The 17,342-nt window shown below is 44.3% G+C and overlaps 1 protein-coding gene across 2 annotated transcripts in view; it reads right to left on the bottom strand.

Annotated features, from left to right (window-relative positions):
• The window catches only part of DGKI (diacylglycerol kinase iota), a 216,838-nt gene that overhangs the window by 136,379 nt on the left and 63,117 nt on the right, over window positions 1–17,342 (bottom strand). For both annotated transcript variants that reach the window (XM_063135050.1, XM_063135049.1), the window contains exons 3-6: window positions 15,398–15,493; window positions 14,039–14,113; window positions 9,432–9,488; window positions 7,444–7,509 (exon numbers count right to left, since the gene is read on the bottom strand). In XM_063135050.1, the coding sequence (XP_062991120.1) occupies window positions 7,444–7,509; window positions 9,432–9,488; window positions 14,039–14,113; window positions 15,398–15,493 (294 nt within the window). The remainder of the gene's footprint in view (window positions 1–7,443; window positions 7,510–9,431; window positions 9,489–14,038; window positions 14,114–15,397; window positions 15,494–17,342) is intronic.

Here is a 17,342-nt window from a genome sequence, read left to right on the forward strand (position 1 = left end):
CATGGTAAAATGACACAGCGGAAAACTGATGAGGCTGCGAGTTGACGGCTGTGTCATATAAACAATGCAGCACCACTGCACATTGGTTGAAAGCATTATTAAAGCAACTGGCATTGAGAAGTGCACTGCCTCTGGGGCAATATATAGCCATCACGACTAGTAGTCACTGAAAGCCTTATCCTCCATGAATTTGCCTAATCTCCTTTTGAATCTTTCCAAGGTGGTGTCCATCACTACACCTTGCGGTAGCGAATTCCATAATTTGAGAATGTGCCGCATGAAGAAATATCTCCTTTTATCTGTTCTGACTCTCCCACCATTCATGGGGATGGCCCCGGGTTCTAATATTATGAGAGAGGATATCCTAGACCAAACACCTGGATTGCTTCCAGACAAGGCTTTTATCATATCATCACCCTGCCTCGCTCATGGAGTGTGTGTGTGTGTGTGTGTGTGTGTGTGTGTGTGTGTGTTCCAGATGTCATTGCCTTCCTCTTAAGAACATAAGAAGAGCCATGCTGGATCATACCAAGGGTTCATCCAGTCCAGCATTCTGTTCACACTGTGGCCAACTACCTGTTGACCAGGGACCCACAAGCAGGACATGAGTGCAACAGCACCCTCCTGCCCATGTTCCTCAGCAACTGGTACACACAGTCTTACTGCCTCTGCTACCGGAGGTAGCACATAGCCATCAGGACTAGTGTCCCTTCCAAGTCTTCTCACTGTTTTTCTTCCTGCAATATTGCTAGGAGCCCTCCATCGGGAAGCATCCCTAGTGCATCTATATAAACCAGTAAAATCCCATTGTTTCTTTCCTCTTAAGCATTAGTCAGTGATACATGAGACAGAAGTAAAATGTAAGGTTAATCCAAGTAGACAAGGTCAGTGGTAATTCATTCTTCACCCGAATCATATCATAAGATTAACCCCTAGCAGATTTGGCTTGCAGCACTGTAGACATTAATCATGTCCACGTTATTCATGTCCATTAAAATATTTAGCTGTTTCGATTACAACCACCGATATGAGCGATGGCCTCCTACAACAATGCGAATGGCGGTTGTGCCAAGCAGTACATTAAAAAAAAAAAAGAGGGGGGCATTTTCTAATGCTTTCATTTGCCTGCTACTTCATCTCAGCAGCTATCACCTTGACCCAATGAAGAAAAGAGGTAGATGTAGTGAGAAGCAATGCAGAGTAACTAACATCTGGGCTATTGAGAAGATCATCCTGCTGCATGAAGTCCCTTCGCTATTTATTACCATTTCTTTTACCCATTGCCATTTCTAAAGAGGGGTCCGTTTTCGGTTATAGAAGTGTAAACGTCATCAAATGTATAATCTATGCAACTACCCAATGCATTATTTGGGTTGTCTTTATTTCCATCACTTAAGTGTTCCTCTATTAACAACAGCTTCCAGCTGCATTCCTACAGCAGGGAGCTCCCCATCTACAGGGCTCCATGTTCAGCAGAAGCAGACCATCTTCAGTTCACCAGGTAATCCGCGGAGCAAGCCGTCTGGGGAAGGTCCTCTTTGTTGTACTTCTCACAGCAAGCAACAAAATCCCAAATCTTGCTGTGCTCAGCCTTCTGCTTCACAGGGGCGGTGGCCAATGCAAGCATGTGTAGACGAAAGGGAAATGCTGAAGGCAAGACCGTAGGAAGCAAGTCCATTGTGGTACAGCAACCAGACATACCTGGAGTCCCTCACTAAGCGCCTGTTTTCCAAGGAGCTGGAGCAACCATGAAAGCCTATGGAGATGGTTTATTATATCTACCTGCCTGTATGTGCACCACCCCTCATCCTATTAGATTTCGGAGTAGTTTACAAACCATAGTAACAATACGAGATAAAATACCGAAACATACTAAAAATAAACATTAAATTTCTGGGTAAATAGAAATGTCTTGAGTCTGAGTCTGAATGCATAAGAGAGTCCTTTCTGGAAAGACTTGATTCAATAGTCCATTTCCCCATAATGTTAATGGGTCTTCAGGCTAGCTCTCCAAAGCTTTGTTCCTTCCAAGTTCTGTATTTAAGGTACTTGAACTCAGTGCTGGTTCCAGGATTTTGCAGACCCACAGTCATGTTCCCCGCCTCGATCAAAATGGAGAGGCAGGTAAGAAATAAATTGGTGGTGGTGGTGGTGGTGGTGGTGATGACGATGACGATGATGATGATGATACCACCGACCCGTACACTACGTTCAGAATCTAAGACCATCTTCCAGGTGCCTTCTCTGAGGGAGGCTTAGAGGGTGGCAACAAGGGAGAGGGCCTTCTCAGTTGTGGGCCCCCCAGTTATGGAATGATCTCCCTGATAAGGCCCACCTGGTGCCAACTTCATTATCTTTTTGGTGCCAGGTTAAAACTGCACTCTTCTCTCAAGCATTTGACAGCATACAATGAGTTTTTAATCAGGTCTTGGGTTGACTTGGGTTAATTGTTTTAAAAAATTGTTTTTTAGATAGATGTTGTCTGTGGCCAGATCTATACCAAGCACATTATAACACTTTGAAAGCAGTTTGAAAACAGTATAGAGAATATGTCCTGGGTCAAAACAGTTGTCAATACTGTTATAAACCATTATAAAGCAGTAGTGTAGATCCTACCTGGATGTGCGTTGTCTGTCTGTCTCTATATATTATATTTATGTAAATAGTGTTGCACTTTATATAATGTATTTTAATGCTTTTTTTAATCTTTGTGAACTGCCCAGAGAAATTCAGCTATGGGGAAGCATAGAAAAATAATAAATTAAATGGTACCCTAAGTGTGTGTGTGTGTGTGTGTGCTAACTAAGAGAGAGACAGGACATGCAAACTGAGATTCCTTTCAGCTCCACCTGATCTTCATAGATACTCTGGGAAAGGAAAGGAAAGGAAAGGAAAGGAAAGGAAAGGAAAGGAAAGGAAAGGAAAGGAAAGGAAAGGAAAGGAAAGGAACCTCTCGTGCAAGCACTGAGTCATTACTGACTCTTGGAGGGACGCCAGCTTTCGCTGGCTTTTTCTTGGCAGGCTTTTCTTGGCAGGTGGTTTGCCGTTGCCTTCCCCGTCCGTTATTACCTTTCCCCCAGCTAACTGGGTACTCATTTTACCGACCTCGGGAGGATGGAAGGCTGAGGGCTTTGCTAGACCTGCCGGGATAAGCCGGCAGGGAGGCGGGGCGATGGCGCGCTGATGTTAGCGCGCGCTGCCCGGGCTTCCAGACGCGGGACGAGCAGGGACGTCGGGATCCCTGCAGCGTCCGCCATTTTTTTTTTTTAAGTTTAAAGGGGCCACGTGCGGCCCGAAGACTGCGGAGAAGGTAAGTCCAGTTTTTTTTAAAAAAAAAAAAAAACTAAGCTCCCCCTCCCTGTCCCTGGCCTTGCCCTGGCAGCGCTGCTCGTCTGTTTGTTCGGGCGGCGGCGCCCGGCGCTTGCCCGGGCAAAGCCCCCCCATGCCAGGCCTTGCCCTGGCAGCGCCACTCGCCTGCTTGGTTAGGCGGCGGCGCCCGGCGCTCACTCTCTCCCCCACCCTCCCCCCTTGCCATCCCCGATGCCTGCTCTCCCCCCCCCCCGTCCTGCCGGGTCCGGCCCCCCTGCCCCTCTCTTCCCCCCCCCCCCCCGGGCCGATGGGCACAGTGCTGTGCCAGGTCCGTGGCTTTTCGCGGCTACTCGCGAGTAAGCGAGTAGCTGCAAAAAGCCACGGACCTTCCTAGACGTTGAGGCCGGGGCTGCGAAAAAGGCGCGCCATAAGCGACTTCGCTTATGGCGCATTAGAGGAGGCCTCAGTGCGGCCTGCTTCCAGATTCCCCTGTGCGTCATCTGGATGCACAGCAGGGAAACCGGGTCTCAAAGCACGCTAAGGCCTCGTCTAGGAAGGCCCTGAGTCAACTCGAGCCGGCTGCCTGAAACCAGCTTCCACTGGGATTGAACTCAGGCCGAGGGGAGAGTTTCAGCTGCAGAAACTGTTGTTTTACCGCTCTGCGCCACACTCTGGGCAAAGTGGAAATGGTAGCACTTTAGGGAGGCTGGTTGATTTGAGGCCCGGGAAAAGGCTTAAACTTGCTACCCTTAGACCTGGTCCTGCTTTAATTGGAAGGAATGCTTATTGAAACCTGGGCCTCTTACAAGCAGAGCAATGCTCTCTGGCACCCAGCTGCATCCTCTGCCAACCCCCTTCCCACCCCAGGTTAATCAGCATCCGTATCCCTCTCTCCTGCCATTAGCAAATGCCTGCATGAGATGTAACTGGAAGCTGGTGTTTAGAGATATGGGGGAGGGGGGCGGGGAACGACTGTATGAACTATATAATCGGTACATGTTGAAAGATAAGTGATTTAAAAGGAGGCAGGGAAGGAGGGAAGGAGATGGTAAAATTATCTACCTTCAGAGAAAAATAATAATTCAGTGCAGTCTAAGGGGATTGGATGACGTGAGAGGCAAAGATGCTGTTTGGAGATAATAGGGCTCTTATTCTATTCCATGGTTCTTTCAAATTGATTATTTCAACCAGAGTACTGAGGCTACAGTGAATATTAAAGTTGAACTGTACATTTAAGCATTTTGGGAAAATCCCAAATTAAGAATATTTGTGAATATCATGTTGCTCCATTGCTATTGGAGATAAAGGCTTTATTACTGCTTCCAGATCTTAAGCCAGATAAGATGCTGGTGATCTTGAGGTCTCATACCTGGAATGATGGACCCAAGCCAAACATTGGGCCAAGCATGATGCTGATGCTGGAGTCTACCTACCTTCCACCAATTAACATGAAATGGGGCCTTCTGGTTCCAGGAATGGAGTTCCTGCTTCCTGGTTCCAGCAATGGAGACTCTCCTGGCTAGTCTTTTTCTGGCACTGATGGCTTCTAGTGCCCCACTCTCACCTGTTGGTTGTTGACCAGCTACAGGCTAGTTGGCTGCTGAAGCTATTTAGCTATTTACTGGCTATCAGCAAGTAAAGAAATTAAATAAATAAACAAACAAATAACATACATGTTTGAACCAGTCAGAAGTCCAAACAGTTTTGTCTGGCTCTCTATCCCAGCTTGTCCTCTAGAACCCTGCCAGATTTGCTTTCCTGGCTGTTCGTGTTTCCCGAAGAACACAAACTGTGACCAACTGACTGTTCACTTGAAGTTCTTGGGACATCATTCTGCAGAGAATCTTACAAGTGCTTAGGTCCCCTAGGGTTGATGTCTGATATGCCTTGGTTCTTCTCCTGGAACTAGCTCTGGCCATTGCTCTAGGACTGAGAACTGCCAGCCTGTCCCCAATATCTGGTGCTGGTGGTTGATGGATGGTTAGAGGAGCTCCACATTTTAGTTTTGTCCCTCCTGGGTTCCTTCAGATGTGTTGGACATAATTCCCAGCCAGCATGGCAAGCATGACCATTGGCCATGCTGACCAGGAATAACGTGAGCTACAGTCCTGCACTTCTGGAGGGCACAAGATTGGGAAGACTGATCTAAAGTCCTTCTAGAACAACTCAAAACATGGTACTTTTGGCCTATATTGTTACTTCTTTAAGATCAAAACATTACTGTGTCCATGATCATAAAAGTTTCATAGCTTAGTAGATAGCAGAAAGCAAAGTAGGTAGTTAGAATATAACTAGATATAGATATTCCTGCCATGGAAAACTAGAGATTCTTCCAAAATGGCACCTTTCAAGTTTCTCCCTGGGTTTTGGAATCCTGAAATCATAGAATCATAGAATCATAGAATAGCAGAGTTGGAAGGGGCCTACAAGGCCATCGAGTCCAACCCCCTGCTCAGTGCAGGAATCCACCCTAAAGCATCCCTGACAGATGGTTGTCCAGCTGCCTCTTGAAGGCCTCTAGTGTGGGAGAGCCCACAACCTCCCTAGGTAGATGATTCCTTGCCTTGGCCTTGTTTCTGAAAATGATGGTCACCAACTTGAACAGCTTTAAAAGGCAATTATACAAATCCATGGAGAATAGGTTACTGATACACCTGATAGCTATATATATTACCTCCCGTATCAGAGGCAGTATGCCTCTCTCAATACCAGTTGCTTCCCATAGGCATCTGGTTGGATGCCTATGAATGTTGGACTAAATGAGCCCTTTGGTCTGATTCAGCATGGTTCTTCTTATGTACACATTAGCAACCCTGCAAAACACAATTGCTGCATTAATACCTCTGATCTAATAAAGATTACCTTTTTGCGGTGTTTTATCAATGCATTTTTGTAATGTGCAGGGTTGGGGGAAGAAAGACATTAATGAATTATAGGTCTTGAAAACTACAGTAAATTTTTCATGCTTCAATTCTGATATTACAAGCACAATCCTATGCATGTTTAGGGACTTGGCCCCAAAATATGCTGAGCCCTGCTTGTCCAGCCCTGTTCCGGGGAGCCTGTCCAGATGAGTGCTCAGCAAAGCACACTTTCTGGGGTCTCCAGAAAGTGTGCAATTCCTCTGGCTTGCCATTAGCGTGGCCGGGAAAATTGCGTACTTTCTGGAGGCCCCAGAAGGCACATCTCCTGCGCCAACTGTGGCCTTAAAGGCCCTCTTAAAACGTTGCATTAAGAGGGCCTTTAAGGCCCGAACTGGTGCATGGGGGCAGGCAAAGCACACTTTCCGGGGCCTCCAGAAAGTGCAAAATTCCCCCAGCCACAGTAATGGTCTTAAAGACCCTCTTAATGCAAATCTAAGAGGCCCTTTCAAAGCCACGATTGGCATGGGGTGGTAACACGATTTCCCCAATGCTGGGGAAATTGTGTATTTCCCCCCTCCACTCTAATGGCGGCTGCCGCCATTAAAATGGAGGGGGGAAATATGTGATTTTCCCCCACCGATGGCTGCCTTCAAGTCCCTCTTGAAAGAGCCTTTAAGGCCCCCCAGTGGTGCACCGGGATTGGGGGGAGAGAGAAACGCAATTTCCCCAAGGCTGGGGAAACTGCATATTTTCTCCCTCCACTCTGGCATTAAAGTGGAGGTGAAAAATATGCAATATCCCCAGCCTTGGGGAATTTTCATTTTCCCCCCCACTGCATTAAAGGGTGCAGGTCAGGGCAGAACAGCTCTGCCCTGACCTGCACTCAGCAGTTCTGCCCTGACCTGTGCCATTCCTAGTATTGAGGTGAAAATCCGCCAGTCGCATCAGCCTTGGACTGTGAGGGCTGGACGCAGGGGCATCCGCTGCCCTCGAGGACCCAGGTGGATTTTTGCATATTTAGACAGGAAAAAAAATCCTACAGCTCCCAGCATTCCCCACCCAGAATTTTTATTGAGTGAAACAAAATTCTGGAGAAACGAAACATGGAGCAGAGCAAACCCATGGAATAATAAAGGGTAAAAATAAGGGGAAATCTCTAATCCTTGGAGACAACCAACTGTTATGATATTACCCCAGGGGGAAAATGAACCCGAGGGTTGAATGCAGAAGTGCTTCACAAACCTTGAAATCGGATGGATCGTAGTCTTACCTTTCCACACTGCTTACACTTCCCCTCCTGCCGCCTTCTGTGAACCCAATGATGTCGAACGAAATTCTGCAGGGGGAGGCAGATAAACGTCATAAAGACAAAACACAGGCCTACACTAAGGGCAGGTCTTTGCATTCCAACCCGCATCACCTATCGTGTAAAGATCGCCCAGAGCATTGCTGGAAGGCTGTCCTAAAGCAAGAGAGCAAAAGCAGCCATCTGTTCCGAAAGACGCGCAAGAAAGGGAAATTTAAAACCATCAGAAACATAAAAACAACAGCATAAAAACAACAGTATCCATTTAAAAACAACAGTTCTGGGGTCCGTTAGAAAACAAACTTAGCATTGTTAAATGCTATTAAATGTCTGGGAAAAGAGAAAAGACTTGACCTGGCACCTGAAAGATAACATTGTTGGCGCCAGGTGAGCCTCATTGGGGAGATCATTCCTCAGTCAGGGGGCCACCACCGAAAATGCCCTCTCCCTTGTTGCCATCCTCCAAGCTTCCCTCGGAGTAGGCACTCGGAGGAGGACCTTAGATGTTGAGCGCAGAGTACGGGTAGGTTAATGTCGGGAGAGGCGTTCCATCAGGTATTGTGGTCCCAAGCCACGTAGGGCTTTATAGGTTAAAACCAGCACCTTGAATTGGGCTCGGAAACATATAGGCAGCCAATGCAAGCAGACCAGAATGACGTACTTATATATATATAAATGCTGGTCCTGTTATCCCATCCCCAGGGGCAACTGAACCAGTTTCTTCAAGGGCCAGCTAAGGCGATTCTGCACATTTTCTGATAAAGATAAATCTCATGGGAAATGGCCATAACTGCCCGTTGCAAACTGGTTTCATTGTCCCTGGAGAAGACCCTTGAAAAAACACATTAGGGCAACCTGATGCCTTCCATATGTGTCAGACTGCAACACCCATCATTCCCATGCTGAGAATGATGGGACTTGCTGTCCAACACATCTGGAGGAGACCAGATTGGGGAATTATTATTATTATTATTATTATTATTATTATTATTATTATTATTATTCATTTATTTGCCTCTTCCTCTGGATCGAGGCGAGGAACAACATTAAATACAATATAATACATAAAACTGGTTAAAAGAGCATATAAAACCAATACGGTATTAAAATAACAATCACAACATCTTAAAATTCTTAGGTTTAAAATTCATCTGGGTAGGCCTGCTGTGTTCAGCCTTGAACAATTCCAAGTGCAACTTTGACATTTCCTCTTCCTTTTCTTCCTGTGCTGGTGTAGCATTCCTTCAATTTTACCCCATCTCTACCTGCTTGACATCACAGGAGATGAGGGAGAGGGTGCACAAGAGAACTGAGGGAGCCACCAGGTAGTGGAAGCTACTGTGCTACACTGGAAATAAATGCTAAGGAATGTATCAGACTTTCGGTTTTGTTCGCAAGACACGCTAGCGTCTTGCATTTAAAGCTCCAAGAACGAGCAGGAGCACCTGTCTACAAAAAATATTCACAAATTGTTGAACATGTGCTTGCGTTTGTCTCATTCCCGAGTCCCAGTTCAATTTGCGTAAATTCCTTGTTTTTTGCAAATTTCCTCAGTAGACTGCTTTAGTCTATGGAGGAATGTTGTGTAAATTTTGACAGATTGGTGGAAATCTCCCATTCAATCATGGTTTGATTTGGGCAAGTTTCCCATTTGCACAGAGCAACTGATGATCACAAACCCAAATAGGAATTGTGCACAAGACAAGCGGCAAGGCAACGCTCAGAGAATCCAGCAATCTCAAACATCAGTCCTTCGCCCATCCCCACTCAACATGTAGGAGCACTCTTCGGTTTGTAACCTAGTTCTTGACCACTACAGGGAAGTGAACATCTTACATAGAGCAGGAAATAGTTCCCAAAGCTCTAATAGATCTTTCCCTCTTAGAACGGTGGAGCTGCACAGTGGCAAAACCTCCAAAGAGGTTGAAAGGTAACATTCATAAGCCACTCACCTCTCTGGGAGATCTAGAACTGCCTTCTCGGAAAGTTGGCTTGCACCGGAAGTTAATCTGCCATGGGGGAAGCAAATGAGCAAGAGTAAAACTAGAAACCAAGTACTAGTAATTGCCGAACAGTCCCCATAATGAAACACGACATCCCTACTAAACGGCTGAAGGCCAGAACAGACAATGATAATTCTTACAAACTCTCTTGTGTGTTGTAATAGACCACGCTTTCCATAAAAACCTTTCAACCTGAAAACTTTTGATAACAAAAAACAGTGCAACCAAAGGTCAAAATAAGGTACTGAATGCATCTGATGAAGTGGAGGGCTACCGTTCATTTGCTAGCTAAGCTTTCATGTTAGATGTTTAACATAATTTGCACACCGGGATATGCACTCTGGGAGGTTTCAGATGGGCATTTATACTTCTGAATTTGAACAATATTGTAGGTTTGATGTCTAAAAGCATACATACATATGTGAAAAGTATACTTCTGGTTAGAAGTATACTGATTAGAAATGCACACTTCTTCCAGTGCATGTGGCATAAAAGGAAATATAGCCTCTGAAGTGATAAATGTCTCTATTACCATCAGAGTATGTTCTATATCATGTGTGATATTCCACCCAGAATTAGCTGTTTTGAGAGACATGTGGGCCCTCTTCAGAAACACACACACACACATTCAGTTAATGCTAGAGACGAAGTAGAATCACCCAGAAACCACATCTCCCTATACCAATCCACCAGCTGGCTATGGCATCCTGCGACCCATCACTCAGCAGCAGTAATGTGGAAGAGGGCCTATACAACCCAAGACAATCAGGGCTTCCAGATGTATAGAGAAGCACTAGGTCCACGCATCTGCCTACACGCCTGCCCCATTAACATTACAACCAAATGTGTGACTCTTCTTCTTATGTTCTGGGAGTGAACACACAAACACACACACTTGTGTGTGTGATGTTAAACATTGTCATTATCCCAAGCTGCAGCCAATGAAGTTTAGTGGCACAGGAAAACTCACAGCATAATGGCATCATTCCTGGCACACTTTTGGTATCAGTAAGTGTTAAAGGGGGAGTATGGAAAAAGATGATCAGATGGCAACTATATAATCTCACAATATCTAGTTCTAGCTAGGATGACCATGGGTTCCCCTTTGCAGGGGAGGACTCTCAGAGGAGAGTCCTCTGTTTGAAGGCATCTTCTCTTTGAAGTGCTGTCCAATAACACACCATCAGATAAAGCACCATGAGAAGGAAGAGCTGGGGCTTTAAAGTTGTCCATCTGCACTTAACACCTGGACAGCAGAGTGAACAGACACACACAGGTTGCCTGATCACAGTCATCCTCACTACCATGAGATTGATGTATTGCATTTCTGTTGAAATGATAGCAATTATTTCTAAACTTGCATGTATACATATAAATTAGCAGATGCAAATTTTAGGTAAAGTGGCCTTAAGTGGCCAATCTACTTTAGTGTCCATTAAATGCAAATATGGAAACACATTGAACTAAATCCTCAAAAGATTTTTAAAAAATCAATAAAAATAAAGCGCTTTGGAAAATATATTGAATTTTGCCTTCTTTTGACCACTCTTCAGATTTGGAGATTCATATTTAAAATGGAATGACTTGCATATTCTATGTCTGCAACTACAAAGCCTATTAAGGGCACAGTCCTATGGATGTGCAGACAGAAAAAAGCCCTATAACCCCCAGCACTCCCCAGCCAACCAGCTCCCAAATTAGTTTGAATCTTTATTTATTGGTTGGGGGATGCTGGGAGTTGTAGGACCTTTAAGGCCCAATCCTATGCATGTTTACACAGAAAGAAGTCCTGCAACTACCAGCTGGCTGGGGTGAGTTTTAGAACTTTTTTTCTGTCTAAACCTCCATAGGGTTATGCCAGAAGTCACTTTGGAGGTGTGGAGTTTTAAATAGGCTTCTTTGATCAACAAAATATAAGCATTCTGGACCTGTGTGTGACCTGGGGAGTGTCCTTACTCAACATGTTATTCTGTTAAGCTTTGTCAAATGCTACCCTTAAGCTTTTGACCCTTCTCTAGATCTTGCCAAGATAGGAAAGCTATCTAAATTGTAATCATATTGTTTAAAATTCATCCTCGCTAGACCCTGGGCATTGAGCCAGGCAGTGGATTAAGTTGCGGCCACAAGATAAAGTTTAAGAGAGATTTAAATGTGGGATTGACCTTGGGTTTTCTTTCCCTGATAAACTAACTAACCTGGCTATTTCGGGGTCTTTTGTGTCCATGTCCATGTGGCACTCCTTGAGATGCCATCAATAATGGATTTGTAGGAAGAAATTATTCTCATGCTACGTAAAGGTCAGCAAGGAAATACAACCAGTGTGTCTTTTTTTTTTTTTTTGGAGTCCTTTGCTAGACTATGATGACGATTCTCCCCTGCATATAATCTATTTGTATTTAGATCACACACACTTCAGAATGCTACTTCATGCACCTGACAAAGTTGACTCTAGAACACAAAAGCTTATGCCACAATAAATGTTAGTCTTTTTTGTTCTTGCAGCAAATCAATCATCATCACTGTTGTCATCATAACCATCATCTCTTTGTTCTTGCAGAAAAAATTAATTCAGGTATCCATCTAGATTCATAGAATTACTCTCAGGACAGCTATCCTGCATGAATATCCTAGCAATCCATTTCCTCTTGGACTTAAAAAGGGCTATGTTTGCGTGCCTCTTCTCATTCTACCTTGTAAAGATTTCTGTGTAACATCAAAACCTGCATACTCTTTTCCAAAGACAAAAAAAAGAGATTGAAGACGCTTTCGGCATGATAAAGACCAAAAATTTATAGCAGCGAATGAGCACAAAACTAATTCATCACATTGCATTCAACAGGTTCTTGACTACAGAAACACTCACGGCACAACATCTGTGTGACAGTGCAATCTTAGACATGTCCACTCAGAAGTAAGACCACGGAGTTCAATGGGGTTTACACCTGAGTAAGAGCATCATCAGACAAGCGTTTTATCGCATGCTCATTACTGCCCACTCACGTTTTTTCGCCATTCACCTCCAGCATGGCTCCCACCCCTTCTGCTTGTTTTCCCATGGCAAAAAAGTACCGGGAAAATATGACTTTGTTCAGTTGTAGCAAAACGTGCCGACATTTCCTGCTGTGTGCACGAGAAGCAGCTGGATAAAAATGCCCACTGAATGAGCCACATGGTGATTGTTTACTTCCTCTTCCTTCTCCGTGTAAAGAAAGAGGAAGTAATGTGGGACAGAAGTGGAGGGGAAAGCAATTTTAAGGAAACACAGTTTTCCTTCCATCTGATGGCCTTCTAAGTGTGTATAGGATTGATGATGATGATGATGATGATGATGATGATGGAGTTGATGATGAGCAGAGAATTACTATGGTTAAAAGACCAAGCATTTCTCCTTGGAGACTGGAATGTTCTATAGATTATACCAAGATATTATTTCCTCTATTTTGTAATGTTCAGGAAGTTAGTGCTGTTGATTATATGACAAAAATGGTACCACTGCTGCACAAAAGGCTTAGAGGAACAGCAAAATTTTCAGAAGTATAAAGTATATTTAGGAAAGAAAACCTTAGAAGTTAGGAACGCCCAAAACAGCCCAATGAGAACAGAGTGTGCTCATTCCCCACAGAGAGCTGACTGTTGTGGGTGGGTGGGAGAGATGTATGTAGGGTGGCCAGTCCTCTTTGAATGGCTGTCAGGTGACCATCCTCTATTTGTAGGTGTCCTCTGTTTGAAGTAGGACGACCATATGGAAAGGAGGACAGGGCTCCTGTATCTTTAACAGTTGTCTAGAAAGGGGAATTTCAGCAGGTGTCATTTGTATGCATGCAGCATCTGGTGAAATTCCTTCTTCATCACAGCAGTTAAAGCTGCAGGTGCTCTGCCCTCTTTTGTATCTGGTCACTCTAGTATAACTCCTGCAGCTTTAACTGTTGTAATGAAGAGGAAATTTCACCAGGTGCTGCGTACATACAAATGATACCTGCTGAAATTCCTTTTCATACACAGTTGTTAAAGATTCAGGAGCCCTGTTCTCCTAGGTTGAAGAGCTGTCCTGTCTAATTCTGGTTTAAAGATAAAGAACTTTATGGTGCAGTCCTCCGCCTATTTAGACAGAAAAAAGGCCCTACATTCCTCAGCATTCCTCAGCCAGCATGGGACTTTTAGACATTTTTTTCTTTTTAAATAGGGATAGGACTGTGCCCTTGAGAACTGTTGCCCTTCAACTGTTACCACCTGAACCGGGTCACCTCATCTACCACTCGGTCACTTCATCAATGTTTTCCACACTAAGGTGCAATGGACTTTAAATTCAAAATTAGCATATACAAATTTGATGCAAATTGCTATCTTCTTTTATGTATTTCCTCCTTTTGGGGAATTCGTAAGTGACCACCCTAGGGGGAAAAACAGCAGGGGTGGGAAAGGGCTAGCAGGAATCCTAAACAGCAGCATTCTGCCCTGCAACAATTTCTCGCAGGACCCAGTTGTAAATAAATAATAATGGTTTGGTTGAAGTTTGTTCATTGCAACAAATATTCCAGCAGGTGGCGCCATCTTACCTTATCTAACTGTTCCATACAGGCATTGTGGACTACAATTTTACAGGCAGCGCACTTTCGTCGAAGAGCTGACTTCTGAAATATTACCCAAATAAATACATACATTAAGTGCACGTAAGCTTGTCAGTACGGGAGGAGGTAATTTCTTAGGCTGTAAACAGTTTATCATTTGAATTGTTGGGATTTTTCTAATTGTTATTATCCTGCGTTCACGATTTTCTGGTTGGCAAACTGTAGTTAAACAAAACGGTTTGTTGGGGGGGGGGGAGTTTAAACAGAAATGCCTATTTCCTGCCTTTTCCACCCATAAAGACTTCCAAGGTGGCTTATCACATTTTTAACCCCCCCAAAAATCCATTATACAAAATAGCATGAACAAATTACAAAAGTGCAAAGAGCAACAGGTAAAGTCAGTAGCTAGTCAAGGAATGCATGAATTATGAATAATATCATTGCAGGTTAAAATTAAATTAAATGCTGCCTACACTTTGGGCAAATGGAAAAGCTTTTAAGTGGTGCTTAAAAGGATGCTGAATGAAAGTGCCCAAGGGAGGGTATCTGGGGCTGACTCCAGGTTTACGTGTCCTCTGGTGGGCGCCATCCTCTCTCAATGGACCTGCCAGGCAAGGAGGCGCCACTAGAGCTGGACCACAGGGTACAGGCCTGGGGCTCTGGGAGGGGCCCCAGATGACCCTCTCAAAGGTGGCTTCAGGCAGTGCTGTAGGCATTGGCTCCTCCTCCTCCTGCCATCAGTGGAGGCTGGTGGCTCCAATGTGAGTGGGGCAGTAAATCCGCTCCAGGTTTCAGTCAGAACCCTAAAGGAGCTGTCCAAGGATTCCTTTAGAATCCCGACCAGTTCTGACTGAAACCTGGAATGGGTTCACCTCCCCACTCACATTGGAGTCACCAGCCTCCACTGCCTGCCATGCTGAGCCTCTAAAGGTAAGTGGCACAGCAGTGGCCAAATAAGGCTGCACCCACACAGTGCAACATTTTAAATGATAGTATTATTCTTCCCTGACTTTGATCAGTAACTGGACCAAGTATCAAGCAACGAAAGCATGGGCGGAGAAGCAACAGTAGGAAAGCGTGATTGCCACCCCCACCCCACCCCAGTCTGATGGAGCTCTTCGTGTGTTCATCTCATTTCATTTATGAGATTTCTGTACCGCCCAATAGCCAAAGCTCTCTGGATGATTTACATAGATTAAAACCCAGAAATATTAAAAACAGTCTTTTAAAAACTCCATTTACATACAAACATATAAACAGACACCATGCATACAGACACACATATGTCTAAATGATTTCAAATAACAACAACATCGATTCACTGAATTGTGAAGATGCAACACTCACTGAGAACTTGACTTGGCAGCTCTCCTCCCCTAGGTAGCACAGATCCCCGGAAACATTCGTCTCCAGCCAGAGATGTTCACCGTTCACTGCATTTTCCTGAGAGAACAAACATATCTGTATATTTGTTTTCTTAAATTTCCTGATGTATGATGATGATGATGATAACAACAACAACAACAACAACAATTTCTATACCACCCAGTAGTCAAAGCTCTCTTGGCAGCTCAGAACAATTCACAAGATAAAGTACAGCATCAAAATTTAAATACACAAAATATTAAAACTATTTAAACAGCTAGAAACAATTTCAGTAAAACATTAGACCTGTCCGAACAGCTGGCCCCATCATATGCCGTTAAATGCCTGTGAGTAGAGGACAGTCTTTACCTGGTGCCAAAAAGATGACAATGTTAGCGCCAGACAGGCCTCAGTGGAGAAATCATTCCACAATTGGGGGGCCTCCACTGAAAAGGCTCTCTTCCTTTTTGCCACCTTCTAAGCCTCCCTTGGGCCATGGCTAGACCAGGCCTATATCCCAGGATCATCCCGGAATCATCCCTGTGTGTCCACATGACGCACAGTGGATCCAGGGAGCAGGGAGGAATGATCCCTCCCTTGGCCCGGGATTTCACCCTACCCTTCAATCCCACTTTTTCCACATTCTCGGGATGATCCTGAGACCGCAGAACATGTGAGCGGGCGTCATGGGTTGTCCCGGCTCCTCGTGAGTAACTGCGACGAGCCAGGTCCCGGTCACGGAGCTCCTCAGGAGCTCTGAGCCCATTGGGGATGGGGTGGGGGGAGGGGGGGAGATTTTTTTTTTAAAAAAAAAACTTACCTTGTGTTCGAGCACTCCTGCGCTCATTTCCCTTTTAAAAACAAAACAAAATGGCAGCCATGATGTCGTGTGCCACATGTAGACCAGGGCGACAATCTCGCAATCATAAAATTGTGAGATCGTCGCCTTACTACCCCCTCATCTAGCCATGGCCTTGAACATGTTACTCAGAGGAATGCCCCAGATATTGATCATACGGTAGTGTCTGGGTAGATTCAGGCTGGGAGAGGCACTCTATCAGGTATTGAACTCCCAAGCTGTGGGCTTTATAGGTTAAAAACAGCATCTTGAATCAGGCTAAGAAACATATAGGATGTATAGCTAGATGTTGATTAGAATTATGGTCCAGGTTCTCTTTACTAATCTGTCTTAGGCTGCAACAAACTCCGGCACATCTACTTGGTATGCATGAGATTCTAAGCCCTATTGAAAACAGTAGTTCTTATTTCTCAGTGAATGTGTAAAGGTCATTGAGCCATCAGGCGGAAATTCTGTGCTCATTTATTTAGATGTAAGCCCCATTGAACTCAGTGAGAATTACTTCTGAGTAAATACACATAAGATTGTGCTGTTAAAAAAAAGACCACACAAAATGACAGGAAGACATAGAGCTCTGTTGTTTTGTAAAGATCGGCTGTAAGTCCAGCGAACCAGATTTGGAGGCTTTTGGTGTTTGCTTTGCTGTTTATTACATTTTCATCTTGTTTTTCAAAGAGCAAGGTGCCCCCAGGGCAGCTGACAACCACAAAGCACATTTTACAAATGATAAATATTCAAGATGCATTCAAAATAAGCGTTTCGTGTGTGAAGCTCCTGGCTGAACTTTACCAATATGAAAAAAGCTTATTTAGCATACTTCTCTACTTGTCTCTTTATGGCCTTAATCTGAAAACAAAACTTTGAGGGAATAACAGATAATGGCAGCATTCACTTGATCATATCTTGGCTTCTTAAGATAAGATATGAATGAGCCTTTTCCTATGCAGTCCCTCCTCCTCCCACAATTCAATCAAGAAGTCTTTAGTTAAACATAGTTTTCCATTTCATCCAAACTGGGAAACTGTGGTTGCTAACATCAGAACATGCTAACATATTGCATCAACTTCA

This window comes from Elgaria multicarinata, chromosome 9 (genome assembly GCF_023053635.1).
Source record: "Elgaria multicarinata webbii isolate HBS135686 ecotype San Diego chromosome 9, rElgMul1.1.pri, whole genome shotgun sequence".
Lineage (NCBI taxonomy): Eukaryota > Metazoa > Chordata > Lepidosauria > Squamata > Anguidae > Elgaria > Elgaria multicarinata.